Below are 27795 nucleotides of genomic sequence, written 5' to 3'. Positions count from 1 at the left end.
TAAACTGTTCTTTCGAAAGGACAATACACAGTGCTTCCTTCATCTCAACAATCCTTTCCCAAAATGTTGACACACCAGCATTTTATGGCCTTATCTCAAAGTTAGCTAAAAGTATCAACCATAAATAAAAGTATCAATACTTTGCAGCTGAGACAGTGGAACTTTCACAGGTTTCTAGGTTAGGTGGTAGCGTTAGAAATTTGCCAGTCGCATTTTCTGGCACTCCTGTGTTTCGAAATGCAAGAAAAATGGCCATGCTGACGTCAGCAATAATTAGAACACTTTGTAGATTTCTTGCATAATCTCTATTTGTTTAAAAAAGGAGACGATACACAGATTATTGTTTGGAGACTCGACAACATGTTTCTAGGGCTGAGTCTTTTAAAAAAAAAGTGAACAAGTTAGTTATTTTTTCAATGTGATATTTTCAATTCATCTATTCTAGTTACATATCTACAAACTCAAAAAATGGTAACAATATAATATTGAAGTTCTAAACGGACGTGTAGAAAGACCAATATTCATAAGGTTTTAATTTCAGTTTAAAAAAACAGTAAAAAAACATTTACAAACGTTGGTCGGTTGCATTGATCACAGGGGAAGTACAAAAAACGGTGTAAACCGAATATTATGTATATTTAGTTCTGTTCAAAATGGACAATGGACGTTCATCTCAGGATTAGAGCAGGCTGTAGCAATGTTACAAATCTGACTTCAACATCTCTTAACCGTATATTTCGTTCGTTCCTCATACTGCTTCATCACGTGATTAAAATTAGAGCTCACTAGTTGAAGAATGGTGCAGGAAAGCTAAATTTAGGCTTCTCCTGGATGGTGCAAAAAGGCTAATAAATTTAAGCTTCTCAAGAACTTTTCTTCTTCCCTCTAATTTTCCCTTTAATGTTTTATTCAGTTCAGGGGTATCATGAACAAAATAAACAAACAAATAAACGATATTGACATCACGTTCCGGTATTACTTCAAAAATTTGCGACTTTTTATTAAAATCAAAATTCAAATGAATGCAACTAAAAACCTTTTTGCACCACTTCACATTTGCGCCAGCTAAAGGTAGCTCACTGGATGCGTATGTAAAAAAACCTATTCTGGAATCATTGATGTCTTACCACATTCAAAGGGATGTGACACGAGGATACGTCAATCAACCACGAGCCAATCACCAAATAATCAAATCGGGCCGTAGTATTTAAATCGGCTGCTTCATATTCTCGTGTGGCTTTCGTAGCATTTCGCGCAAACTCGAACAGGTGTGTAGAGTTGTTCTTCCGGTACCGTAAGTTTAAAATTTGTACACGTGTCGCAGAATATTCCACCACATTTTCTAAAAAAAAAAGATTTTAAGTTCATTTTCGTCAGTCGGGTTTAGAAATGTTCATAACACTCGCTAAAAAGTTTAGGAAGAAATGCCATTGGTCTTAGTGAAATCGAAAACCCTTCAGAATTCTAATTCTAGGCTTTTACATAGCCTTTAATAAAAACCATGGCGTTAATAAGAGGGCGGCGTTCCCTGAAAAAAATACTGTAAGGCAAGGTTTGCTTTAAACAAACAAACAAAACAAAAAATGAATGCTAATAAACTGGCAGGAGTCGAACTTCTGTTATTTATAAAGGTGAGATTATTTCCTATGAGATGTTAAAATTGTCGAACAAGTAAGATTTAAAACCACGCAATTCTAACTTCCCGGTTTCATGCCAAACAAAAAGCGAGAATTACGTAGGTTGGAATCCTACTCATCTAAAAATTTAGACAAATCTTCTTACCTGCAATGATGTTTGCGATAGATTACAGTAAACGGACATCCACAACTTGCGCATGCGCACGACAAGTGGTCTGGCATCCACCGTGTGGGTTGGACATCATCGAACTGCACCTGTTCCCAGCCGTCGTCGTTACTAATACTCGAAACAGAAGACCGTTCACCGTTCACTGAGTCAGGAAGCGACAGCTTAAGAAACAAAAAAACATGGGATATAATAGAAAGGGATGACACAATGAAGATCAAGACATCTCGCATCTGATAGAAATTATATTAGTAGTTGTATTGCATCTGTATTTTCAAAACCCTGCTAAGAGCTAAGGATGCACGAAATAACGAAGATTCAAAAAATGACTACTGGAATATTTGCGACGTGCGGATGCGTGGATTTTTTTCACGGACTAACAAAAAGTTATTTCATTAATATCTACGGACAACATTATTTTTATCGTTATTGGAATACTCCTTCATCGTGCATGATTCAAAACAAGTATATTTTTAAAGCCTTACTTCGCATCATGGTTTACTTGTTTAGGTTAGGTAGGTCAAAAAGTATACGAACCTATATGGCAAAATAACTACGTTCACAGTTCCAATGCCCAAATTTACTTAAGTTCACATATCAATAAAGTGTGGGCAAATTAAAACACTTACTCTGTCATCCTGCAAGTTTTCCAATATCGAAGCCGGTAAATGTGACAAGGTGTCGTGCGTGCACTGTTGTTGCTGCAAAAATATTCTAGCTTGCCTTTCCACATCCAGCTTTCTTTGTAGCCTAGATAATTCTACAGAATGTTTTGCATGTAGGTCGATAAGTTTCTTATCGATAAAACTATACGACAGCGTTAAACCATCGGAATCTATGTATCTACTTAAATCTTTCTCAAAATCTTTTTGTTTTTGTGCTAATTCGACAGACGGATGTTGCCTGGCAACATCAGTGTTTACGCAAACAGAAGTAGTCATGACGTCCGGCACGGATTTCGTGCGCTGTAAACGATTACTTTCAGGCGAATGCGCCCTTAAAAAACCGTTGCTTCGGTGTTGCAAAGAAACGAGGTCCGCATCGGAGAGCGGTGACGACCGTACATTGACGCACGAATCGTCGAAACTCTTACGATGCTCGTTGACTTCGTCGGTTAAAGTGCGAACACTGTCCGTCATGCTATCTTGACAACTAAAATTTTCTTTTTTACTAACAGAAGTTTCATTATACGAATTTGCAATGTTTTCTAGATGGTCCGTTTGTTCATCGTGAGAAGGATTAGTTATTGGTTCTTGTATAGTATTTGCACTCAGTGAAATAGAGAGCAATTTATTTCCATTGGTCGAGATCTCTGCGTTATTTATCGCGCAGTTCTCTGCGCCGCCAGGATTATCTGTAAAGCACGAAAGTTTATTTAGAGAAGTCTTTTCTTCAATTATATTAGATTCAGTCGTACCAACATCCCGTTGAGATGCCATATCGTTCGAAATCGCACTGTCTGCGCTCTCAGACAGATTTCCGTTAGTTATACCGTTACAAGTGAAACATGTGCTCTTCTCCACATCGCTTGTTTTAAGCGGTTTAGCATGCGGCGCGTGACCGTTGGCCGACGCACAAGAAGAAACGCTGCTATTGTCTACTTCACTATCGATATTCACTTCTACTTTGTGCAATGTCTCATGAGAAAGTTTCTTTCGGAAAACTCTATTCTTATTGGAGGACTCTGTTGAGTTGCACGTAAAGTTTCCCGAATCACTCAGCTCCATACACTGTGCGGCGTTATTTAATCCATCGAGATGATTGTGGTTATAACCAGACATAAACATATTTTCCCACAACAACAAACTTCGAATTTGAAAATTTGGATATAACACCTGGAAAATAAATTTAAGGAAATTATAAAAAAAACCATAACAACATACAACAACAACAACAACAACAGCAACAAAAACGATAAATTAGAAAAAGAAATAACGCCGCAGCATTAGTCTTTTTCTACTTTCTCTATTTGGAGAAAACAAACAGACGGTGGACATCAACTGACGGTGACCACTAATAAAATGAGAACAAAAGTAAGGATATTAGGAGAAAAATTGACATTTCCTAAGGATATTTTGCTGCGAATGAGAATACAAAAAGAAAAAAATAATGATAATTAAGGAGAAAACCAATTTTAGCTCTCTATCTTTAATGTTACATACTATGTTCTATGATAAGAAAATTAAACATATTATACAAATATACATATAAATTACACCCTCAAAGATAAAAAAATATGGGATTTCAGGCAATAGAGAAATATGTCATATTTCAATGATGATGAACAATCCATGAACACATTTCCAAAAAAGTTACGATCAGAAAAATTAAAAAATAAGGAGAAATTAAGGAGAATAGCTACAATTTTAATTTTTTTAAGTATATTTAAGTACTTTTAAGGAGATTTTCTTTTTCTAAGGTTATTAAAGAAATTTAAGGAGGAGTGGTCACCCTGCTGACGGTGTATACACAAGTTAGAAAAAAAATCAAATGATATTTCTATAGGAATAAATCAATAAATACATGTATGCATACAGACGCAGTTTTTTCGTTTACCAACGCTGCACTAGCAAATAATATTATAAAAATTATATAATCCTTATATTTCTGTTTTACGACTATATTCCGTATCCTTAGGTTTCACATGTTGATAAACAGGGCATAAATATTCTTGTGAATAGCACTGAGGTATTTCGACATATCATATGTGAAACGATATAAGACTAATTCAAGATTTCTTGAGAGAAAGTTAGGAGAATTACGACCATGGAAAGTGTGACTCCAGCCTCCACAAGCGAATAGCAATACAAAAGGGTTACCCCTTCATCTTCAAACTTTAAAGAATCAAAAAACATGTACCTTTTTGTTTGCTGCATCGTACATAAAATTCACAAAATCTCTCCGTCCTGACAGCAACAGGTCCCAGACTGAAAACGTTCTGCTCTTCAACTTTAACTGTCGCCGTTCACACACTGTGTTGCATAGAAACGTGCCGAACAGACAACTGTACACGTGTTGGGCAAGCTTTACCTAAACAAAAACTTTGACATAAAATTTTTTGCACGAGGAACATATAGCCCCCGCCCACATATATACTGGGGTCGCATCGGATATAATTAACAATTCACAGAAATTTAAACTTCTCAGATTTATAAAGTTACTTTTTTTAAGTAAGAAATATTACCAGCAAATGGGACTTACAATGACTGATGAATTCATATTTAACACATGCACACACATACACGCAGGGCGTTAGTGCGCATTGGGCACATAAAAATTTTAGTCAACATACAAGAAAAAACTCGTTGAATTCAAACGCGTCAGGAAATTGCTTCATGCACTGGTGAACAGCGTCTAGCCATTGAAGGAAAACTGGACTGCGCTCATTTAGGTCGTCCTTGCCATGGCCACATCGATCTGCAAATTTATGACCAAATTCGAGCCATTCACGTTCGATAACTACCCTAAAACCCTGCAGTAGAAAAGCACATGAGTTCATACACTGTAAAGAAAATACAATTCATTGACACCAAATGTTAACTTCCGTTTTGTTACATTGTGCCAGATCTTCATCCGTAAAAAAGTGATTTGAAATGCAAAGATGCAAGATTATTTGTTTAGGAAATGCATTATTAATTCTTGTAAGTGCTGAAGTCGACAAAACAGACTCATCTTATTATGGTGAACAAACACTTCATTTGATGACCACCAATGGAAACAGCAATATAGTGCAATTTGGTAAGACCACTGATCATTGAGCTGGTAAACTCTTAATGTAGGAAACTTAAATTGTGGCCAGCTTTAAGATTTCACGATTTTATGGGATTTTAGGATAATTTAGAAGGTATCAAGGTCAAAATTTACTAAAAACCATATAAAGAATTCCATACTTTATGCGGCTTTCACAAAAATTTAAGAGGAAATGAACATTAATAAATCAATTCTTTTCTAAAATATATGTTGATCAATCCTTCTTTAAAACGTTATATTTAACTACTACGCAGAATTTAGGAGGATCAATGTTTTCAGTCCAAATTTCAGAGATGTTTATTGATTCATTGTTTTAGAGGCGTGATCACCCTAATAAACTCATTTACAAAAATAAAATGTACCTTGATTGTTCTATAATATGGGTCAAGCAACAATTCTGAGAGCGACACAAGCTGAGCTGTTCTATCCCAACCATCTGAGCAGTGCACAAGTGTCGACTTCGACTTCACGTCAATTGCTTCAACAATGGTTAGCGTTGACCTGATCAATGCAGACAGGTTGTGCAACCAGCGAGTAGCTTCAAGAGCGGAATACCAACTAAAAAAACGGAAGGAGATAATTGGAGCAATAGAAATTAAAGACAGAGGAAAAACAGCAAATCTGGTGATCATTTTAGTCAAACCTTTTAAAAAACATTCCTACAATTGTAAAATAAAAATTGGAATGTAATAAATAGTGTTGCAAAAGTACTTGTTAGACAGAACTAAGCTTGGAAATATTACAAACTTAAAAAGAATTTTAACTTAAATGTGGCAACAGATGTTTTGTGCATTTTCATAGCAATCGAACAATCAATATATTTACACATCACCCATGTAACCAAAAGTTTAAACTACCCCTGGTGTGTGAATTTTTTAAGTAGTTATTTAAACACTTATTCTTACTTTGTTTGGTCCGAGCCCATCAAACACAATGCACGAACACTCTGAAAGCTCTTTCTGATGGCGTGTATATTTGGCAAGCCCATAAACTGTATATCACAGTTAGGATAATACTCTGAAATAAAAACAGAAAAAAATGTCTTAATTTTAATTTTTTTTCCAAAAAACATTGCACAAAGTGTATACATAGTATAGTTATGTACTAGTTGAGCTGAGCACTTAAGTGCAAATAAACTGTGTTGTGCATACAAGTTGAGCGCTTTTACAGATATATGCAGTACAACAGTACAACACTTTAGGTGTAATGAATTTTTTAAGAAATAACTTTCCTCTTCTTTTAGCCAAAACATGATCACAGGCTAAAACCTGTTGTTACTCAGTCAAAACAAAAAGTTCGAAAAGAAGTTTAAAAATTATTCATGAGTGACAACAGGATGAGGACTTAGTACAACAACAAATGTTGCACACCTGTGTTTAGTGCTTACAGTTGTGCGCCTTTTCAATATATTTCCAAGCTGCAGTTTAAATAAAAGTCAGGCAGGATAACGCGCAACAACCTTAATAGGCTAGGAACATCTTTCATTCTTGTAGCCGACACCTTTCTTCAACTATTCATATTTTTATATGTACAGAAAAGGCTGATAAGTTAAAGAAAATTGTTTGTACCCTGACATTCACATCCACCACCTTTAGCTCTATTGGCAACTGCCGCTGGATAAGAACGAGCATCAAGCAAGAGAAATTGACTTGTTTTTGCAGCTGCCATGTTAGTAACTGAAATAAAAACAATAATATTAACAAGTAGTGTTTACCTTATGTTGGTACATAATTGTTTCAAAGAACATGCAAAAACGATCAAAAAAATGCCTATTTGTAGCTAGTTAAAAATCAATGATGGTAATCACTATGTAGTGGGCAGCAGACAATCTGCAGGACGTGATGTGACACAGTTAAAAGGACAGGTTGTACATATTATTATGTACTCAATGTATTATTATTATTTTGCCCTCAATGTATACATATGTATACATAAAAAAATAAATAAAAAACATATATATAAGAAAATAAAAAAATAAACCAATCAACACACAAACAAACAGAACAAACCTGACAGCGTCATATTATGATTTTGTGCGTGATTATCCAGACTTGCAGCTTGCGCAATTGCCGACAGTAAATGCTCATCTTCTTCACATCGCCAGCCAAACCAACCCAACTCTGGTTGACTTGAGCGAACAATTACTGCACCATTTGATTTATTTCTAAACAAACAATGGTCTAACTGAATCTGCACATATAACAATGATCAAAAGTTCAAGAAGAGATTAATCAGTTAATTATCAACCTTTGTAATTCATGTCAATATTTTTGCAGACATTGACTTCCCAGATTTTTTTAAAGACGAAAATTGTTGATGACACAAATTTTCGCGATTTTTTGCTAAATTCGCAAAATCCCTAAAGACTTGTTCACAAGTTTTTTTTTCAAGGTTAGCAAAAATTATAATAGCTTCTCTATCGATTAAAGATAACCAATTGAAAAATATTTTGCAGGATATCAAACATTATAAGCAGAGACAAAAAAATGGTAAAAAAATATTATATAAAATCAAATAAAACAAACCTTGATAAAAATCAACCTTAAAAAAATCCATTGGCTATTTCCAGGGGTCTGGCAGGTTTTTCTTCAGAAATAATTTTTTTTAAAAAAAATGGCTTGTGTGATTGCATCTCACAGTCCTAATATAATTTTTAAAAGATCAAGGACTTTTCCCTGAAAATTACAGCTATTTTTCCTGACACAAGCTTAGGCAATGCCTTTTAAACATTTTTTTTCAGAAAATATTATCCATCCCTACTTGAGCTTTAGTTTAGGACTGTGGTTAAAAGTTCAATAATAGTCTAGTTTTTCTGAGTGCAGACAGCATAAAAATAAAATTTCCTAAATTTTCTAGGCCTTCTTGAGTCATACTTAGGGGTTTTCTCTGAATCACACGTTGTTTATAAATTAAAGGTTTAAGTTACCTCCAGACAACAGATGGGAATCGTCTCAAAGAACGAAACTGTGCAATTTTCTTTAAATCATCATCTGTAATCCATGCTGGAACAATGTGAAATTTCGGGTATGTTTTAGATATTCTAGATAAAATATGCTTTCTTAACTATCACATTAAAAAGTGCAAAAAATGAAGTTTACAAGCAGTATGCAAATTAAAAAAGAAGTTTGGGTCGTTTATCGTTCTTACTCAAATTTAGAGTTGATTTCAGTGGTGCGCCAAATACTGTCAATGTTAAAGCCCATTCGCTTTACATCGTTAACATACATTGATGCTTCAAATTCATCTAAAAACAAGAAAGTCATTTAGTTCATTTCAGCCAACTATAGTTTAAATTATTAGTCTTTTCAAGTTTACCTGAGTAGTGAAAGAGGGAATTATAAACTTAAAATCAACCATTTTGAGACTACTAACTCAGATAGCCTGACATTCTAATCCTTAATGTATTTAGAAACTTAAATTATACAACAAAGTGCAGTGAGCATCACAAACAGGTACAAAAGCACATACATACAACATGCAATAACATTTATGTCTTAAAATAATACATCTACTTTGTGTGCATAATGCGGAATCGTGACACTAAAGTATATTTAGACAAAAACAGCCTACCTGAATCCACAGAAAAACTAGAAAAAGGTGGATTTGCTTTCATTAGCTGGAAATATTTGAATGCAAACAAGTCTTCAGATTTTGTTTGATGGGCTTCACTGGATGTAATATGTCTCCACCATTCTGAACACTCTTCAGCTGAATCAAAACTAATTCTAAAACAGTAAGAGTTAGGTGTTCATACTAAAATCTTCCTACAAAAAAACATTAAAGATGTGAATCACTTCCCCTATGTCTATCTACCGACAAATAATATGTAAAAACATTTGTCTTTCTAAAAATACACTGACATACCGTGTGACCGTCCCATCCTTGCAATAAACAAACAAACTTAAAAGTTCTCTCATCTCTACATACTCAATTGCTTTGACTGGTATCTAAAAAATAACCAAAATAAAACATGTATATCATAGTGTAGCTTATACAAGCTCCAACTTGGAATTTAAAGCTAAAATGTAAATTCAACAAACTTGATTTGTGAATTGCTGCAATCTATTGATTCACAAATCAGGTTTGCAAATGATTCCTGCAATTTTGATCATGCTTTTTATATTGACCACACAATTTCTTCTTTTGTTACATTTTAATTATTACAGGGCGCATACTGATAACAGTTTTTAGTAAATATTTCTGAATTCTTAATCATGTATAAACATTAAGTAAAGATATATGCAATGAAGCTCTCAGCATGCTGCAGTCAGCAGCAAAAATTCTTCAAAACAATAGATAGCCACGTGATTAGAGAAAAGGTTCAGATAGTTAAAAATGGCAGCATGTTGTAAACAAACGTGAGACAAAAAAGTAAGAATAAAGTCTATTACAGAGCTGTATTTAATTAGTAATCAAACGAATCAGTGTAATGTAACTTCGCATATGAAGTATATTTACGATACAAACGAAGTTTAAGAATTAAATTTTCAACTTGAAATATTTCGTTAGCCACATGTTTAGCATCGTTTAAGTTACTTTAGGAAGTTATCAGCTAATACAGAAGGTTACGCTGTAAATAAATATAATTTACTTATAGGTAAACAAAAAGGCTCTAGAGACAGAGATCTCATTCTCTGCATAAAAGGGCTTGCCTGCCTTGTGGTTTGCTCACCTGTGTCTGTCAGTTTTCTTTTTTCTTGAAGGGAATTGTTGTTAATGTGGGTAAAGCACATTGTTTACTAACCAAAGCTCAAAACATTCTACACGAAAAACAGGTGAGTCATTTTTGCTTTGTCCTTATATAATTGCATATTATCTTTAGATATTTTTTTTGCCACAAAGTCATTGCTACCAGCAAAAGTCCCAATGTATAAAAAAGTAACAGTGCTATTGCAATCGTCACTATCAATTGTGATTGTCGCAATGGATCGTAAATAACATTAAATGTTAACAATAGATACACATAATATTGTGTCTTTGTTTTGTTTTCATTTAAAAATTCTTTTCCATTTGAATGAGGTGTTAAATACTTTTCTATGTCAGCTTTCTTGCAATTAAAAATCGTTATAAATAGGTTACACTCTCAATTTTTTTCCAGTTTTGAGCATTGCATTGTTACTGTTAACATCCGGTTTGTGTTTAGACAGTATAACTAATTACAATAGTGTTGGATGGGGTTTTAGTTCTGCTTGGTGCAGATCTGATACATTGGTACAACGTTGCCTTGCTGTTGTGTTTAATGATTGTTGCGTAAACTCAAGTCAGATCTACAACGATTATCAGGTTAGTCACATATTTCACCGACAATTGGTGATAACACAGATATGTGTTATGAGAACTGGAAAAAAGAAGTACAGATATAGCAATTATTTACTTCGCTGGAGAAGAAGAAGCAGGCACCTGCTATTTTTTTTACTTTGACTGGTCAAGCACGAGAAGCAATTTTAGAGACGGAACTTAAAGTGTTAAGTTCTGATGATGGTGTTAAGAAACTTGTGAAGAAGTTAGACTCCTTGTATCTTAAGGACTCGCGCCATTCTGCTTATGAAGCATAAGAAAAGTTTGAAAAATGTTGTAGACCTTCATCAATGACAATGAATGATTATATTATTGAGTTTGAAAGACTATACAACAAGCTCAAGAATTATGATATGGAATTAACTGAAGGAGTTTTAGCTTATCGTTTCATTAACAGTTCAAATATTTTGGAAAGTCATAAACAGCTTATTAGAGCGACTTTGACAGAACTAAAATACACCAAAGCCAAAGAGCAGCTAAAAAAGATTTTTAGTGATCCTTCAAATTTTATGACTGGTCAAGGTAGTGGTGATATCAAAATCGAGAAGACTGAAGACATTTACTATGGAGCTACCTACAGACAAAATAAAACTCAAAGTCGATTTAGAGACAACAGAAGAACATATACCCGAAGATTTGCAGATGGGAATAGAAGATTGAACCCATTAGATAGAAATGGTGAGCCTAGTAGATGTGCTATCTGTGGATCAGTTTTTCACTGGGCAAAGTCATGCTCAGATATAAGTCAGGGACAGGAAAACAAAACAAATATGTAATGATATGTAATGTTATACAACAGAAAACACCACTGCAGAAGAAGGCTGCTGCAGTCCATCTTCATCAACAGTTCAGTCATCCTAATAGTTCAAGACTAAAACAGTTGCTGATAGATGCAAATATTAATGATGCTGAGATCTTTAATCATCTTGATGAGCTTGAGCATTCCTGCCAAATTTGTTTGAAATTCAAAAAGCCAAAGCCAACCCCGATTGTAGGTTTTCCAATGGCAAGACGATTCAATGAAACAGTAGCATTAGATCTAAAAGAATGGTCAGATTCGCCAAAGGTTTGATCAGAATATGCACAACAGCTGCAGAAAGCCCTTGGAGCAACGGTTTGGTGGAAAGACATAATGCTATTCTTGGTTATAATGTTAGCAAGATGATGGAGGATAAAGTCACAGTTGATTTAGACATGGCAGTAGCATGGTCAGTGAGCGCCAAAAAATTCCCTGAAAAATGTCGATGGCTATAGTCCGAACCAACTTGTTTTTGGATTCAACCCAAATCTTCCGAATTGCGATAATGCGAAGTTACAAGCTTTAGAAGGAAAGACTTCCAGTGAGATTGTTGCAACAAATCTAAATGCTATGAACGGTGCATGGAAGGCGTTCATACAAAGTGAATTAGCGGAAAGGGTTAGAAGAGCATTAAGGCATCAAACAAGAACGTCAGGTGATAATAGATTGATAATAGATAAAACTGGGGACAAGTATAAAAGAAACACAAGCAATGCTTGGAAAGGTCCTGGTAGTGTCATAGGACAGGATGTCCGTGTGCACCCTTGTCGTATCCAAAGAAACACAGGGTTTTCTCTGATTGATGCCACTCCCATAAAAAGTTGCAGAAGTAAACCAATAATATCTCTAACTGCCACCGATAATCCTGTGAATGAAGAAATAGTAGGTGATGGAGATAGTGATGACAGTGCTGAAAACAAGAAAATTCTGATATTGATTTGCAAAACTTCCAAAGTGATGAACCAGAAAGAAGGGATGCCATTAGAAAGGAGAGACAAGTTGCATCAGATGAAATCAATGATATAAATAATCTAACCAGTAGCATACGTCAACTTTCTTTAGATATAACAAACAGTGACACACAAGACTAAAGGTGGTTTGATGGTTCCGTTAAACCCAAAGCTAAGTCAATTGCAAAGTGTAAGTTCAAGGACTGTGATACAGTTTAAGATGTGGAAATTATATCAAAGGTGGTAAAGCAACTGGAAATATAAATCCTATTTGAATATACAAGATGTAGATAGTAATTCATTGTCATGTGTTGATTGGGAGGAAATTGAAAGTTGGCAGAATATAACCACAGAAGAGGTACTTCTTTCGCAAAAAAAATTTGCAGATTCAGACGCCTTGAATAAAATTGTTGCCTTCGCATATTAAATTTTTTTCTCATAAAAAACAGGCAGGCGCGATTTTATTTAGGACTGGACCCGATTATAAAAAATGACATCACATCGTGTGAAAGTTTAAGCGAGCGCAGAGAACGTTCATGTTAAGACCTATAGCTTACATTAAATCGCTTTTTGTATGTAATTTACGTTCAAATCTTTAAAAAATGGTGAGTTGCTCTGCGTTTCGATGTACCAATTGATTAGAGAAGTGTAAAGAAGTAAGTTTTCACAGAATCAAATCTGTGAAAAAGAAAGAACTTAAAAATGGCTAAACAAAATACGTAGTGCAGGTGATCTACCAAGCGATCAAAGTTTTTATATTTGGTTGGCGCACTTCACAGATAGTTCTTTTAAAAGAGATCTCCAGGAAATAAACTTCCATATTAAAATATTGCCACTTTGTAAAAAGGCCATTTCAGCTAGTGAGTGCGATCAAAGTTTCTCATTTGTACTTATCCACAGAACACAACCAAATAACGTTTTGCACATTGTTATATTAAATAAAAGAACATTATACCAATTTCCAATACAAAGACAGACAAAAAAGTTTTCTAGTTACACCTGTATCTTTCGTAGCACTCAAGTTTCTATTCTTTGTTTTTCAAAAAAAGAAGCTTTTTGATGGAAGGACATGCCGAATATTTTCCCCCTGTATTTTCTTCAATCGCTGAACTGTTTAATGCTGATAATGCAGTTTCTAAAACAGCTTTGTCAAAACAACTACTTATAAGTCAGTAGCTTCTGCAACAGATTTATGACCTACCATAATCATAAGAATGATTTTTATTTATACATTATTTACCCCTGTTTTACTAACTTATCACAACCCGAACATTATTCGATCTTTTGGTCACGCATTTGAATGGTCCTCCATCACAGAGAAAATTTCAACGTTACATAAAATTTGTTTGCATTTGTGCGCAAAAAAGCATGTGCGGAGGAAAAATATTGCTGAACTATGAAATAAAAATAAATTCATATATATGACTGTAAATTGGCTTGTAAAGTAAGAAAGTTTTTTTACTGAAGCAAATGATGAAGTTGTTTGACAAAAGAATGTTAAAAAAGCGATTAAATATATTTTTATTTTTTTTAAAAAGAAAATATTTTGCTAAGAACGTTACTTTGAGTCAGTAAAAGACCTCGTCACTTTGCATCATGTTAATTTCTCCCTTGTGAGACACAAGAGGTTCGAAATTGTGTGGCTATAGCTTTTTAAAATCTTTTTCATGAAGAGAATTATCCGACTCTATGTTTTCTAAGTTATAATATTCAGCATTATTACAAGATGTCTTATCAACGAACAATGTAAAGAGTAAGTAAACAAACTTTTAGAAGGTGTGCTGCTGAGCTCACAGACTTTCTGCACGATGTGACGTATGCTTATTTATTCAGACCTAGTCCTCTCGACTTTACGCAAACTTGCAAATTTATTTAAAATTGAAGATGTTTACAGACCTGATTAAGGTATAAATAAAGATTTTTAACAATTGTAAAAGGTTTACTCTGACATATTTATGTATTGTCTTATCAAAATAACATTTTTTTCCTATTTTTTTATTTTTTTCACTGGAGTACCCTTTAACAATTACTGTTGACAAAATGGCTATAGGTCAAAATTTGTATACACAACAGAGGATTGTTAACCTTGTTAAGCTTGGAAATAAATACACCCAAATTTCTTCAATTTTATTGTCTGAGGATAATATAAAGATTCCAAGACAAGCAAAATCTTTGGTTAACGCAAAATACAAAAAAATTGTTCACTATACCAGCTAAACTGGCCTTCGCGTCAAAAAATATTGAATTTACAACATTTTGATTTTATAGACAAATGCTATAAACAAAATATTGAACTCACATCTGTTGGTATAATTTTTTTGTTTCTATTTATATAATTATAATTACTTCTTTTCTTTTTGCTGGGAGAAAGCATGTCATGAAGATTTTTTTTGTTTAATAAGCCATATGTATTTTTTGCACATTTTTTTTCATAAAGAATTTCTTTTTTTAGTAGCCATATGTATTTTTTGCACATTTTCTGGGTTTAATAAGGACTTTCGTTTAGATCTTTAAAAACTTATCTAAAAATAATTTAATTTGGATGTGACTACCAAAAGCTTGCCAAATACAAGACAGAAGCTGGGATGGACTTTGACTGGCGTAATATTGCCAATTAATTAGGGAAGCAACTCAAGTAAAGAGATTGGAATTCTGTAAAAAATTACTAAGGGAAGGGAAAACATTTGATGACATCATTTTTATGGACGAATCCACCATTATGATGGATAAGTATGGCAAGATATGTTTCAGAAAAAAAGATTGGACTTTGCAGAACGTGACACAAAGTCCATTGTGCTTTACAATAGTGTCATCTTAAAACACACTTCTTAAAACACACTTTTTTTCAAGTTTATAGTTGACTGCTACCAACAAACTCTAAATCATCTTTGCGAATTTAGATATATATGCATATTTTGTTTTTTCTGTCAGCTACCCTATAGAGCATCAGTACAAGCAAGACAAAATAGCAGCTAAAGTGGATTTATTAGTAGGATCAACTTTAGAAATTAAGTTGAGGCGAGTTTCACAAAAACGAGACAAATTTAATAGCTACGCACAAAGATTGGATTTTAGAAATAAACAAGAAAGAAGCTTACAATGGCGAAAAATATTCTTGATTAAAAAAAAAATTATTTATATTTCATGGCAATATTATTATAATGCTTAAGAGTGTATCATGATGGTCGCGATGTGGATCGCGAAAATCATGATGCATCGTGAAATTCGACCTCAAGATGGATCTTGACTTTCATGATGATAAAAAAAATTTATTATCGCAACAGCATCACGAATCGTGCGTCACGCGCATGATACGTGGTCCATGATGTTAGATGTTCTGATTCCAGTACTGTAACTGTAATCTAACCTTGAAAATGCAGCGCTTTATAACAAATTAATTACGAAGCCAGACTGAAACTAACACATACATTGTAAAAACACTGTGGTACAGACACAAAAAGTCGAAAGTTTGTAAGTATGACATGCGCTTCCTTGCCACGTGTAACTTGTCCAATGTTCTCTCCAGCAAGTAAGGGAAAGGGCACGTGAAAATGGATATCTGAAAAAGAAAAAAAAACCCGAATTAGTAAAGAAAACAAAGTATGCAAGTTTACTTAGGGACTGTCTCCACCACCGTTTCACAATTTGAAATTGAAACGATCAACAAATTATTTTCCCAGAGCAATTGAAAACAATTAAAAATGTGAAAAATTATATTTTAGACATTTCTTTCTCACCTCTAATGTCACAAAAATTTACACTAGATTAATTTTTTTAAAAAAAGACTAGCAAAATTGTGTATTCACAGTTTCGATTTAAATGATCTATGGCGATTTTTTCACTTTCTACCATCCTGTTTTGACTGTTTTCAAATGATCTACTGCAATCTTTTGCAAGCTATTGGAAAATGAATGCGAAACAATTACAAAATGATTCTCAATTCTATAAAGCGATTTGAAACTATTTTGAAACAAATTGAAACAACCTTAAAACAATCTTTTTTAAAAAAAATGTTTTTTAAATTAATTTCAAAATCATATAGAGATTGTTTCAAATATAATATTATACAAATTAAAACTATTATTTCTGAGTCGATAGTGGAGACTACCCTTAATCTCTTGGAATGTTCCATAATGGCTTTTATATTTGCAAATGATTTTGATTTTTTTTCACTTTCTTCTGCTCTTTAACCTTTTTTTGAAATTTGAAAATTAGCACAAAAACTAGTCTACGCTGTGGAGAAAATAATTATATACACCATGTCATAACATGATTATTCCAGCAAACACAGTAGAAAAAGACACGCAATCGAAAAGAAAAAAAAAGCTTAAAATGTTGAAAAATCAAATGATAAAAGTACAATGCTGTTTTTCAATGTTTAGCTTAAGTGAAAATACCATGTCCTGGTAAAGAGTTATTTGATATCAAGAAAAGTCACAAGCTACAATCTTTGACTTGTTGTGAAATACATATGCTGCACTACAGCAACTTGGTACATTTAACACATAAAGGTTAACAAACATCATACCATGTTCTGTTTTGTGCTCTATATTATTCTGCAAAGATTTATTTTGTCCATTACAAACTGACAGATTCTTATCTGCTTTGCCATTGTAAATCCCATAGCAAGAGCCATTTGACAAAGCTTTAGTTTCATCAATCAAACTTTGTGGAGATGACGTCAATGCATCTGTGATACTCATAACATATATGCCCTTCAAATTTAGCTGTATAAACCTTAAAGAAAACAATGATATCAAACTATTTAGTTTTACAAGCCACATTTTATAAGGCCTATCAATAAGAAAAAAAGCACGAGGCAAATAAATTGCACTCTCTAAGCTTCCATAATTTTATTTGCGCAAGTAATCTGAAAACACAGAAATTACAAAAATAATTCAAAAGAGTAAACTAATAAATCCCTTTGACATACTGTACTGTTTTGGCGTGCAAATGCAGTTCAAGTCACAGAAATGTTCATGGCTGGGAAAAACAAGTCGTAAGTGGAGCATTAATTAAGTGATTGGTGGCTAATAATGCTAAAGATGGATCACAAAAATCATTTCTTAAATAATATTACATTATTGATAAAATAATTTTATCTTTTATCTACTTATTTTATTTCATTTTTCTTTAAAAGGTAGCAATACCAGCATTTTTTTTAAACCTGACAAAGGTAAGATCATTACTTATTTACTTGGTCATTGTTTTACAGCGCTGGATCATGAACCTAAATTCGAGGGTTGACCCTACCACATGAATAATGATAAATAAATTGAAAAATAGCAAAGAGTTTTTAACAAAATTGAGGGTAGTCTTATATTTAAATGCCTGGACAGTAAAGCATATATATATCTTTTCTTGAAAATTTGTCTAAGGCTTAAGTTTAATAAAACAGCAACACTTGCTACTTGTTTATCATATCGTTAATAATATTTATTAGTTATTGTATCACGTCTCACTGGTAAAAGAGACGTCACACAACTCTGATGACAACAATTCTAGTGTCTAACGTTTCACATTATCAGCGTCATAGTAAGATTTGTTAATTATTGTGATCATGGCTCATGTACAAGCTAAAAGTCTAATAAAACGAATATGTCAAAGACATTTTGTTTTTGTCTTAGATAAAAAGTTTGAAAAAGATGATTCTGAATTAGTTCTGTTATTTCGTTAAATCTATAAATATTAACTAGTGAAGCTATTGCACTGCACTTATAAATTTAAAGCTATACAACTTAGTAATAAATATTATTTACAGCTAGGTCAATTCATGCGTTGTGTAAACATTCTTCAATAGAACATGATATATACACACATACGCGCAAAAAAATGGAGCTAAACTGCAAGTTTTGCTCATGTTAATTGTGGTGACAGAATTACAGTTCTCTAGTATTGTGGTTAATATACATTAGGTTTACCTTAGTCATTGAACATGTCATGTAGAGCATGACACAGTGGGGGTGGTTTCTACCTATACACCTAATCTTAAAGATTGCCAGGGTTATTAGTCTCACTTGCCTGTAAAGGAACTGGACCCTACCCAGGTCTTGATTATTAATGGTTGCATATAAGAACCCAACATCCCACACTGCACAAGTTCTTCAGATGTACCTTACAGCTTACAGTTATTTGGGAAGCCAAATCTATCTATCTAGCCATTATCCTTCTATGTATATATTGGATTATATTGCACAAGGAGGCATTAGATTAAAAGCTTTGGATATCTCATCAGAAGAGACATTGCATGTAGCCAGGTCAGTTCTTTTCATATCATTTACTATCTATTAATGTTAAGAGAGTTAAAGCAATGTTACTTTTAAACTATAGAAGGCAAAGGGCATGTCTCTTGCAACTGTGGGCCCCAGCATAGGGTTAATAGCACACTTCTTTCTAAGAAATCTGGTTAGCAGAGAAGGTATTATGGAATAGAAAGCTTAGTTATCCAAATTAGTTATGCACCTCTAGTAGCCATCATGGATTTTATGCAAGTTCAATTTGAACCCTGTGGTTTTAATTCATCATCCTTTTACATTTCTTAATACTAAGTAATAGTAGTTAGGGGCTACAAAGGCCAACATTGTGAGTCGTGGTAGGTAGGATTATCTAACAGATCCTTACTTAACAGGAAAAACTATATGTTGTTGTGGCTCATTTTGCTTTATTTCTAGATTCACACACATATATATACATTCATTCCTTAAGTTGCCTAGCTTCCCTGTTTACATACGGTTGTTAACATCCTAAAACCTGTTCGAAATTCCTGAACAACAGTGTCAGAATGACTACACATAGCTGTTTTATTATGAATTCCTTTACCAGGTGGTACTGCAAATAAAAGTTTTCTATATGCGAAGCTCCAATTCTTATACATGTTTATTTTATGAGCATGACATTTATAAGCATCCCTAGGCTTAAATTTAGTCATTTTAAGCATATATAAGCCGAAGAAAATATTCTTAAGTTTTTATGTTTTGTTTCGTTAGCAGTTTTTTCTTTATTCTTTATATCTGCATTAACCAGTATGTCTTAAGACTTAAATTGTAATTAATGATGCTGAACACAATTAGACTATTTTGGGCCTGATCATTTTTTTCATAAGCCTCTGTAAGCCCCATTTTATAATTTCAATTGCTTATATAAAAATGTATAAAGATACTTGGGAAACATGTAAGAAACATTACCAGGCTGAATTGTCAAAAAGTGATGTTTTTTATAAGGTTATCATGTGTTCTAATAATTACTTGATTAATATATATATGCTCTGTATGAGATTAACAATACTTCCATCTCGTTTCAACTCTGTCTCGATTCTCTGTTTCCAAAAAGGTAGGACTGATAAACTAGACCTGATCAAAATTGCCAACTCATTCAATCACACAACAACTGGAAGCGAGTATTCGGAAAATTTACAAAGGGCATTATCTTTATTTTGCTTCCATGTTAATATTGCTTATTTTGAAAATATATCTTACATACAATATGGTGTTTCTATATATAATCCTGCATTGGTGAAGGCTTTCAAGCGCAATATTTCAGAATTTGAACTATGTTTTAGCCAATCTAGGGGGGCGAAAGTTTAAAAAATTTTCTTAGCCTGTTGGCCTCAACCATGGTCGGCCTCCTTTAACACTGAAGAATTTAATAATTTAATTTAGCCAGGCCTGTTAAGGAACACAAATAGACAATTCTCACAAAAATGAAACTTTAAGCAAGCAATCCTTTTAATTAAATAGCTTATAATATCAATCTGAGTATCTGCAAACAAATCAAAGATGTTCCCATTATGATGGGTTCTTAAGTCGAAAAGCCTCTTAAGAGCTCTTCTCTCTTGTCTTAAAAAGGAGTTTAGCTCCCAAGGTGATTTCATCTAAACACTTTTTGGGGTAACATTAACAAACATCGATGTTGAACGCAATTTTGTGTCGGATTAGGCTACTCTTGTGCCTAGGTACATGACTTTTTGTCAATTTAGAACAATTTATAACCTTATTGGCTGATCCCTAGATGCTGAGCGATTGGTGGTATAAAACTAGACAGGCTTTCCTTGTAATTCTTCTTTAAAATTAAGGAAATGCATATTAACTTTATCATGCTTTTGCTATGACTTTATAACGTTCACTCGTTGTGAGAATAATAAATACAAATTCTGTTTTGCAATCATCACACAATTTTGTTACAATCATATAAATTAGATCACTGAGTGTTTGGAAATCAGGAAATAAATTGTTAAAAACGATTCTAGATGCAAAGTAAGTGAAGGTATAAATATGGTCAGGCTTTCCATTTACGGGAATTCTATTTTGGTAACACCCATAGTGACAAGGGGGTTCTTTAAAAGAAAAGGAAATGTATATTAAACATTTTATCATGTTGGCATTCCACCTTTGGTGTTACAAAAATTGTTAGATTAAGTCACTCTTGTGCTTTGACTGTGACGTTTATTGCATTATAAAAATAACTACTAATTTAATAAAATCTCACATTTTTTTAATTCATATACATGTTTTGAGCTACTCTTATGTCATCTTCAGTCTAAATATTTACTTAAAGCTTGTAGTATATATAAGTACAAGGATTAACAGAAGCTAAATTTACAAACAATTTTATGAAAGTATTGGTTTTCGTGCATACAAAAGATTCTGCTATAAATTGTCAACACCTTTATTTCCACTTCAGGAATTAGGTTTAAAATCTTTGAGTACCTCCCTTGTGTCAATGGTCAAATCAAAACCATGAGAGTTTTTCAGTCCAATATGAGAGCGTTATTATGGTTATAACACAATGCCAAACATGAATAAACTATGCATGTTACACGGGTTTTTTTATAAGAAACCAGTCTATAAGAAACCTTAGGCTTGGAAAGTCAAAAATTTTAAGAAACTTTTAAAAATTTGAGCAGGATGAGATAATCTTCAACATTAAGAAACTTATTTTCATATAACAGACAAAAGGATGGACAGAATAAAAAGAGTTTCTCATAAAGTAGAATAAGAACACCAGTAACTAGCATGTACCTGACGCTCAGAACATGTTGATGCGCCTGACGCTCAAGGCATCTCTAGTGCAGTTGTCATGTGAATAAGAAACATGTGCCTGACGCTCAGGGCATGATGAAGCATCTGAAAATCAGGGCATCTCTCATACACCTGACGCTCAGGGTATGAATAAGAAACCAGTCTATAAGAAACCTTTGGCTTGAAAAGTCAAAAATTTTAAGAAACTTTTAAGAAACTTGAGCAGGATGATATAATCTTCAACATTAAGAAACTTATTTACATACAACAGAAAAAAAGGGGGGCAGAATAAAAAGAGTTTCTCACACATGCATCTATTTATCACAAACTAATTATTGAAATTTTAAACTCCAGGCTCAACGGACTGCTTAGCAGGAGGCTAGACTCCAGCTCATCTATCTGAGATTTTGTTGTTTTAGAGGGATAGCCAATTTCTTAACTACGATAAAACTATGTTGCATTACTTAGTATTAGTGACATTTTCAGCCATTTTCAGTATCAGAGTACATCTCTCCTACCAAACACAAATGGAATCCTCTCACAAACTTATCACCACATGATTTTAGTTCATAGGACAATAACATTCTTAACATTCATATCAAGTTAAAAAATTTCATTTGGAGTCTGTAAGATCTGGTTAGCCAGGATGTGACTGTAATCGCAGATATATTCACTTAATTACAATGTTTTAGAAAACTGGTTTAATAATATTGCCAATGATTAATACACCAGGCTATGGAATGTGAGGCTTCTTTTGTGTGTTCAGTGTAATTTGTTGACATATTTAAATTGTCTTAATATTATTTAACATTAACAGTTTCTTTATTCAAAATTAATTTTTTTTATGACTGCATTGTGTAATATCAGCTGTGAGTGTTGGTGCAATAAAGTGTGGCAGTGTCAGTCGATTACATATGTGAATTTATTATTGTGTTACTACATTGTATCACGTCATATTGGAGAATTATGCAATAGTATGTTTCTTCTTGTTGTTCCTTTTTACAATATGGGGGAATTTGGGTGTGTTGGGCCTCCTTCGTCAGCCGTTTAGGCAAGTAATGTGTTGATAAAAGTCATTGTAGAATAAGAACACAAGTAATTAGCATGTGCCTGACGCTCAGGACATGTCGATGCGCCTGACGCTCAGGGCATCTCTAGTGTAGTCATCATGTGAGTAAGAAACATGTGCCTGACACTCAGGGCATGATGAAGCCCCTGACGCTCAGGGCATCTCTCATACACCTGACGCTCAGGGTATGAATAAAAACACCAGTAATTAGCATGTGCCTGACGCTCAGGACATGTCGATGCACCTGACGCTTAGGGCATCTCTAGTGTAGTCATCATGTGAATAAGAAACATGCGCCTGACGCTCAGGGCATGATGAAGCCCTGACGCTCAGGGCATCTCTCATACACCTGACGCTCAGGGTATGAATAAAAACACCAGTAATTAGCATGTGCCTGACGCTCAGGACATGTCGATGCACCTGACGCTCAGGGCATCTCATCTGTCTCATGCACCTGACGCTCAGGGCATGAAAACGCCCATAACGCATATCCTGACGCTCAGGTTATGCATTATATATTTGTGCATATGACGAAGCACGAAGGAGGCACCTTCATTCCTACCCATTCCCCAAAAATTTCCATAAATAGTCTAAGCATACTGAATGTGTTGTATCAACTCATTCCAACAGAAATACATTGTTTCTATCAATTTTTGTTATTATTCTGGAACCCAAAGCAATTAATACATTTCCTTGATTTCAAGCTCTGTGCAATAGAGAAAACAGGTTTTTAAACTTTAGGTTTTTTTGCATGTGAACAGGCTAATGACAATTATCTCAAATCCTTTATTAAACCCAGAGGTAGATCTCATTAACTGTTCAAAAAAGCATGTGATCCAATACCAGACTTTGTCATATAAACAAAGGAGAGAAGTGGTTCAAACTATTATCAAATATGAGACATGTAATTTACTGCATGTTATGTGCCTGAGGCAATGTAGAGGCAAGAAATTATGATGTTGACAAGCAGGTAAGTGAGGCAATACTAACAGAAGGAACAAGCCCAAAAGGCTTCCATTGGGGTCACTCACTCAAAGGTGCCTCTTTCTCCAACTTTATCCGATATACTGGACTAGTTCAGGGCCAAAGAAGTGTATATTATTCTACAGGATAGCTAAGAGGCTTACTGAAGTTCCGCAATTAACATGAGCTAAATAATAAGATCAGAAAAAACTTATTATTTAATTAGCAATGACCTACACGTGACAATGTTAAGAATACTTTAAGTGTAAAGTCTATAGAATTCAGGCCTCGTCAGGAATGGCGTGCGATCTTTGCACGCGCACACACCCACACACGCCATGTTTGAATGTTCCTGTGCGATCTTCGCACACCAAAAAATAACACTAAATACCTCAGGATGCGCTAATCGCACACCAAAAGAAATAATATTCACTTCAACAATGAGAGTGGAACTAACGATGATAATTCAAGTGATGATAATTCGAATGATTGTTCACACAATGACAACACTTTTTTTTCTGTCGACGAATAAGTTGTAAATTATTTATTTCTAAGGTCAAATTCGAGTAAAGCTACACATCTTTGAGAGTACGAGTACTGCAATGAATGCAAGTAAAATAATTCAGAGTGAGAGTACAATGCAAGTGTGAGTAAAATAAATAAGAGTAATCTTTTTCATAAAAGATTGGTAGTAACTCAATTTTTTGTCAGACTTGCAAGCATTGGGTACATAAGAAGTGCAGTAGTATTAGTGGAAGGTGAAGAGCTGACATACAGATTGTATGCAAGCGTTGCAAAGGTGAGATTATAGAGAATGAAGTATTTCCAGCTTTAATGATGTACAACAGTGGCTCATTAGAGATAGTTAAGAACTTCTGTTACTTAGGTGATATGTTGGGCAGTGAAAAGGGTGTTGGTAGAAGTGTTACTTGCAGGATAGGTTCTGCTTGGAAAAAGTTCAGGGAGTTACTTCCTTTGTTGACTAGCAGAGTCCTGTCAATTGAGGTAAAAGGTAGGTTGTATGAGACCTGTGTAAGAAGTGTTATGTTGTACGGTAGTGAGACATGGGCAGTGAAGCAGGAAGATCTTGACCGTTTAGATAGAAATGATATGAGAATGGTTAGGTGGATGTGTAACGCCAGGCTGAGAGACAGAAAGAGGTCAGATGAGTTAAGAAGCAGGCTAAGTCTCCGTAGAATTAAAGATGCTATCCAGATAAGAAGATTGAATTGGCTGGGGCACTTAGAAAGAATGGAGGAGGATAATTGGGTAAGTAAGTGTAGAGACTTGATAGTTCCTGGGGCAAAGCCCAGAGGCAGACCGAGAAAGACTTCGCAGGAGGTTATAAGGACAGACTTGATACAGAGGAAGTTGAGTTTAGATCTAACACAGTCTAGATCAGATTGGAAAAGGGTCATTAATATACCACGGACGTTAAGCCAAGAATAATGATGATGATGATGATAACGGGAGTACGCAATAATTACACTACTCGCGAGTAAATCTTAAAAATATATCATGTTACTTGCAAGTTATGTTGAAGACAAACATTTAATTTTTTTTTAAATTTAGTTGCTCTTTTAAAATTAAAATAAGAGGCTTTTCACATAAGGAAAGTAGCCTTCTTTAGTGACGAAAATTTTCCATCTTGTTTATTTTAGCTAAAGAAATAATTTTGTTATAAATTGTCATAAAAATTTTAGTCTTTTGTTTAACCACGTAACTACTTTTACGATTACAAAATTGGCGTCTTGCAGCACTTTCTTTGTTTGAGTTAAAAAAACATGTAAATTTTTTTTAAAAAAAATAATAAACAATGAACGCATCACACATTTTACTTTCGTCGCAACAAATTACCTGCTTTAAAACATGGCAAATTAGTGTTGCTGTATTCGAGTTCTATGATTACTTGAGAAAAAATGGAACAATAATAAGCACACGCCATCGCACACCATTAAAAATTATGCCGTGCGAACATCGCACACCTCAAAATGATTGAAAAGTATCATGGCGTGCAAAGCTCGCACGTCAGCATTTTTTTCCTGACAAGGCCTGGAATTTGTAAACAAGTGTAACTCGTGTGAGTAGTCATAATGCTAATCTGAAAAAAAACTCACACAATGAAATTTACAAATTAAGATATACACAATTACTGCATGACAAACTTTCTTATTGGCTGGAAATACACTTTTGCTGTACTAAAATGTCGCTGTAGTTCTCTTGAAAACTGTTAATATGGGACTGTAAAAGAGTAATAAGACGTCATAGTTCACTTGAACGTTATCTCAATAATATTGTGGAAACCTAACACAGCTTCTTCACAGGAGAATCCCTTATAATATGACCAGGTGTTAAAGTGAAAAAGACTTGCTATTAAAAAAATAATTCTGCAGAGTTTTCATCAAAGTTTTGTAAAAAAATATACGAATATAATGTTTAGAATAATGATAATAATTTGTTTAAAAATGTGACTTTCAAACAAAAAACAATGGTGTAAAACTTAACAATAGTGCAATTTTGTGTTAAGCATGCCTAGCATTCGTTACAATAAACAATCTGCATATAACTCTTAAAACAGAGAACCCATGTGTCATGTTTGTCGAACCTAATGCTTATGTTGATTTTTTTAAATAATGTCAAACAAGATGAATACCTTTATGATAATTCAATTGTACATGCATTCATACGGCTTTGCATCGTTTTACTATATCAGAAAAAAGGAGGTAAAAAACGTGTTTTTATAAGAGCTTGTTAGAGACGAAAGTGTGTTTTCTCCAATCTTTCAACTTCCTTTGTATAAATTTCTTTCAAATTTCCAGGAAACACTAATATACTAAGATACAACTTATGTGTACTTTTTATTAAAAACAAAACACGACAATATAATAAAAGTGTGTAGTTTACCTCCTCTGATGGTAAAATAAGCTGTGATAGAGTGTTAGTTTTCCCGAATTATCGTAAAGGTGTATTCATGCATAAAATATATGATTTGGTACAGTTAAATCTATTAAAATACTTTAGCAGATATGAACTAAACAGCAAATAATTTCTGATTAAGAAGTGCATATGCCGACAAAAGTGAAAACTGCAATATCTCCAGTTCCGGGGATCAGATGCCTGGATCATGGTTCCCTGTTTTGTTGAGCTAAGGCGGATGTCACAAATATTTGGTGTTAGAGTCACCCGACCAACCCTATTTTTGATCAAAATTTTTGATATACTGAGTCGGAAAAATGAAAAAAAATATTATATGCTTGTTGTCTCCCCACAGCCATTACCCATTATTATTGTTGTGCTTCGCTTTAAAATGCGAAAAGGGTTCTGAGAACTAGTTGAAAACGGCGCGCGGAAATTCTATTTAAACGAGGTGCCAAAGTTATCATTAAATATCGGCGATTTAATGGCATGCGTTAATGGCTGGATGGTTAGATACAATTTTGCGAATTTTTGAGTTATCATTTGCCGACCAACTCTATTCTTGGTGCTTAAATGACTCTAACACCAGATATTTCTGACGTCCGCCAACTAGTAGAGTGGTAAAAAAGAAATTTATTGATATTAAAAAAAAAGCTTAAAAAAGTTCCAGTAATATTGTCTTAGCTACATGCGTAGGAGAAAATTCTTCTTCTTCAACAATTGTTCACTACTAACAGTTTACAAACATTATTAGCTGTAGCTATATGATTTTTTTAAAATGAAAGTTGATTGTAATGTTTATTGACCTCTTTAAACAGATTTTTGGCATACCTTAATAAATATGCAAGCCAATAATTTATATCTATAGTGTAGAATGTATCAAATGTGACTGCTATAAGTAGCTGGCTAAAGCAAATCAATAACGCAGTGACTTGATATAAACAGCCTTGCGCTGGCTCTAAACACACAAGCAAGGACCTATGAAGGGGCCGTATACGTTCCATTTTGAATCGCTGACAGGTATAACAAATCATTTGAAAAAGGAAATCAAAGCAAACAAGCATACCAGTTTATCGACAATTTCAAAAGCTATCGCATCCTTTTATTGCTTGAAAATATCACAAAAATTAAAGTACCAGACATAAACCAGCCAGCCGTGCTCTCTCTGCCGTAGTAAAACCTACTTTGTGAAGTCACAAAATACGGAGGAAACACACTATGTTTTAAAAT

General features: G+C 33.9%; 1 protein-coding gene across 1 annotated transcript; it reads right to left on the bottom strand.

Moving 5' to 3' along the window:
• Positions 1 to 401: 401 nt before the first annotated feature.
• LOC130622874 (myotubularin-related protein 3-like) lies at positions 402 to 27773 on the bottom strand. Its single transcript, XM_057438327.1, has 16 exons — positions 27632 to 27773; positions 17129 to 17337; positions 16029 to 16159; positions 9418 to 9500; positions 9124 to 9278; positions 8701 to 8797; positions 8480 to 8593; positions 7563 to 7717; positions 7122 to 7229; positions 6459 to 6570; positions 5916 to 6111; positions 5096 to 5275; positions 4663 to 4833; positions 2433 to 3638; positions 1783 to 1967; positions 402 to 1342 (listed from the first exon to the last, which is right to left on the bottom strand). The coding sequence occupies exons 2-16, from the start codon at positions 17301 to 17303 to the stop codon at positions 1222 to 1224; spliced, it is 3189 nt and encodes a 1062-aa protein (XP_057294310.1). The 5' UTR covers positions 17304 to 17337; positions 27632 to 27773; the 3' UTR covers positions 402 to 1221.
• Positions 27774 to 27795: the final 22 nt, after the last annotated feature.

This window comes from Hydractinia symbiolongicarpus, chromosome 13 (genome assembly GCF_029227915.1).
Source record: "Hydractinia symbiolongicarpus strain clone_291-10 chromosome 13, HSymV2.1, whole genome shotgun sequence".
Lineage (NCBI taxonomy): Eukaryota > Metazoa > Cnidaria > Hydrozoa > Anthoathecata > Hydractiniidae > Hydractinia > Hydractinia symbiolongicarpus.
This window is presented reverse-complemented; position numbering and strand designations above follow the sequence as displayed.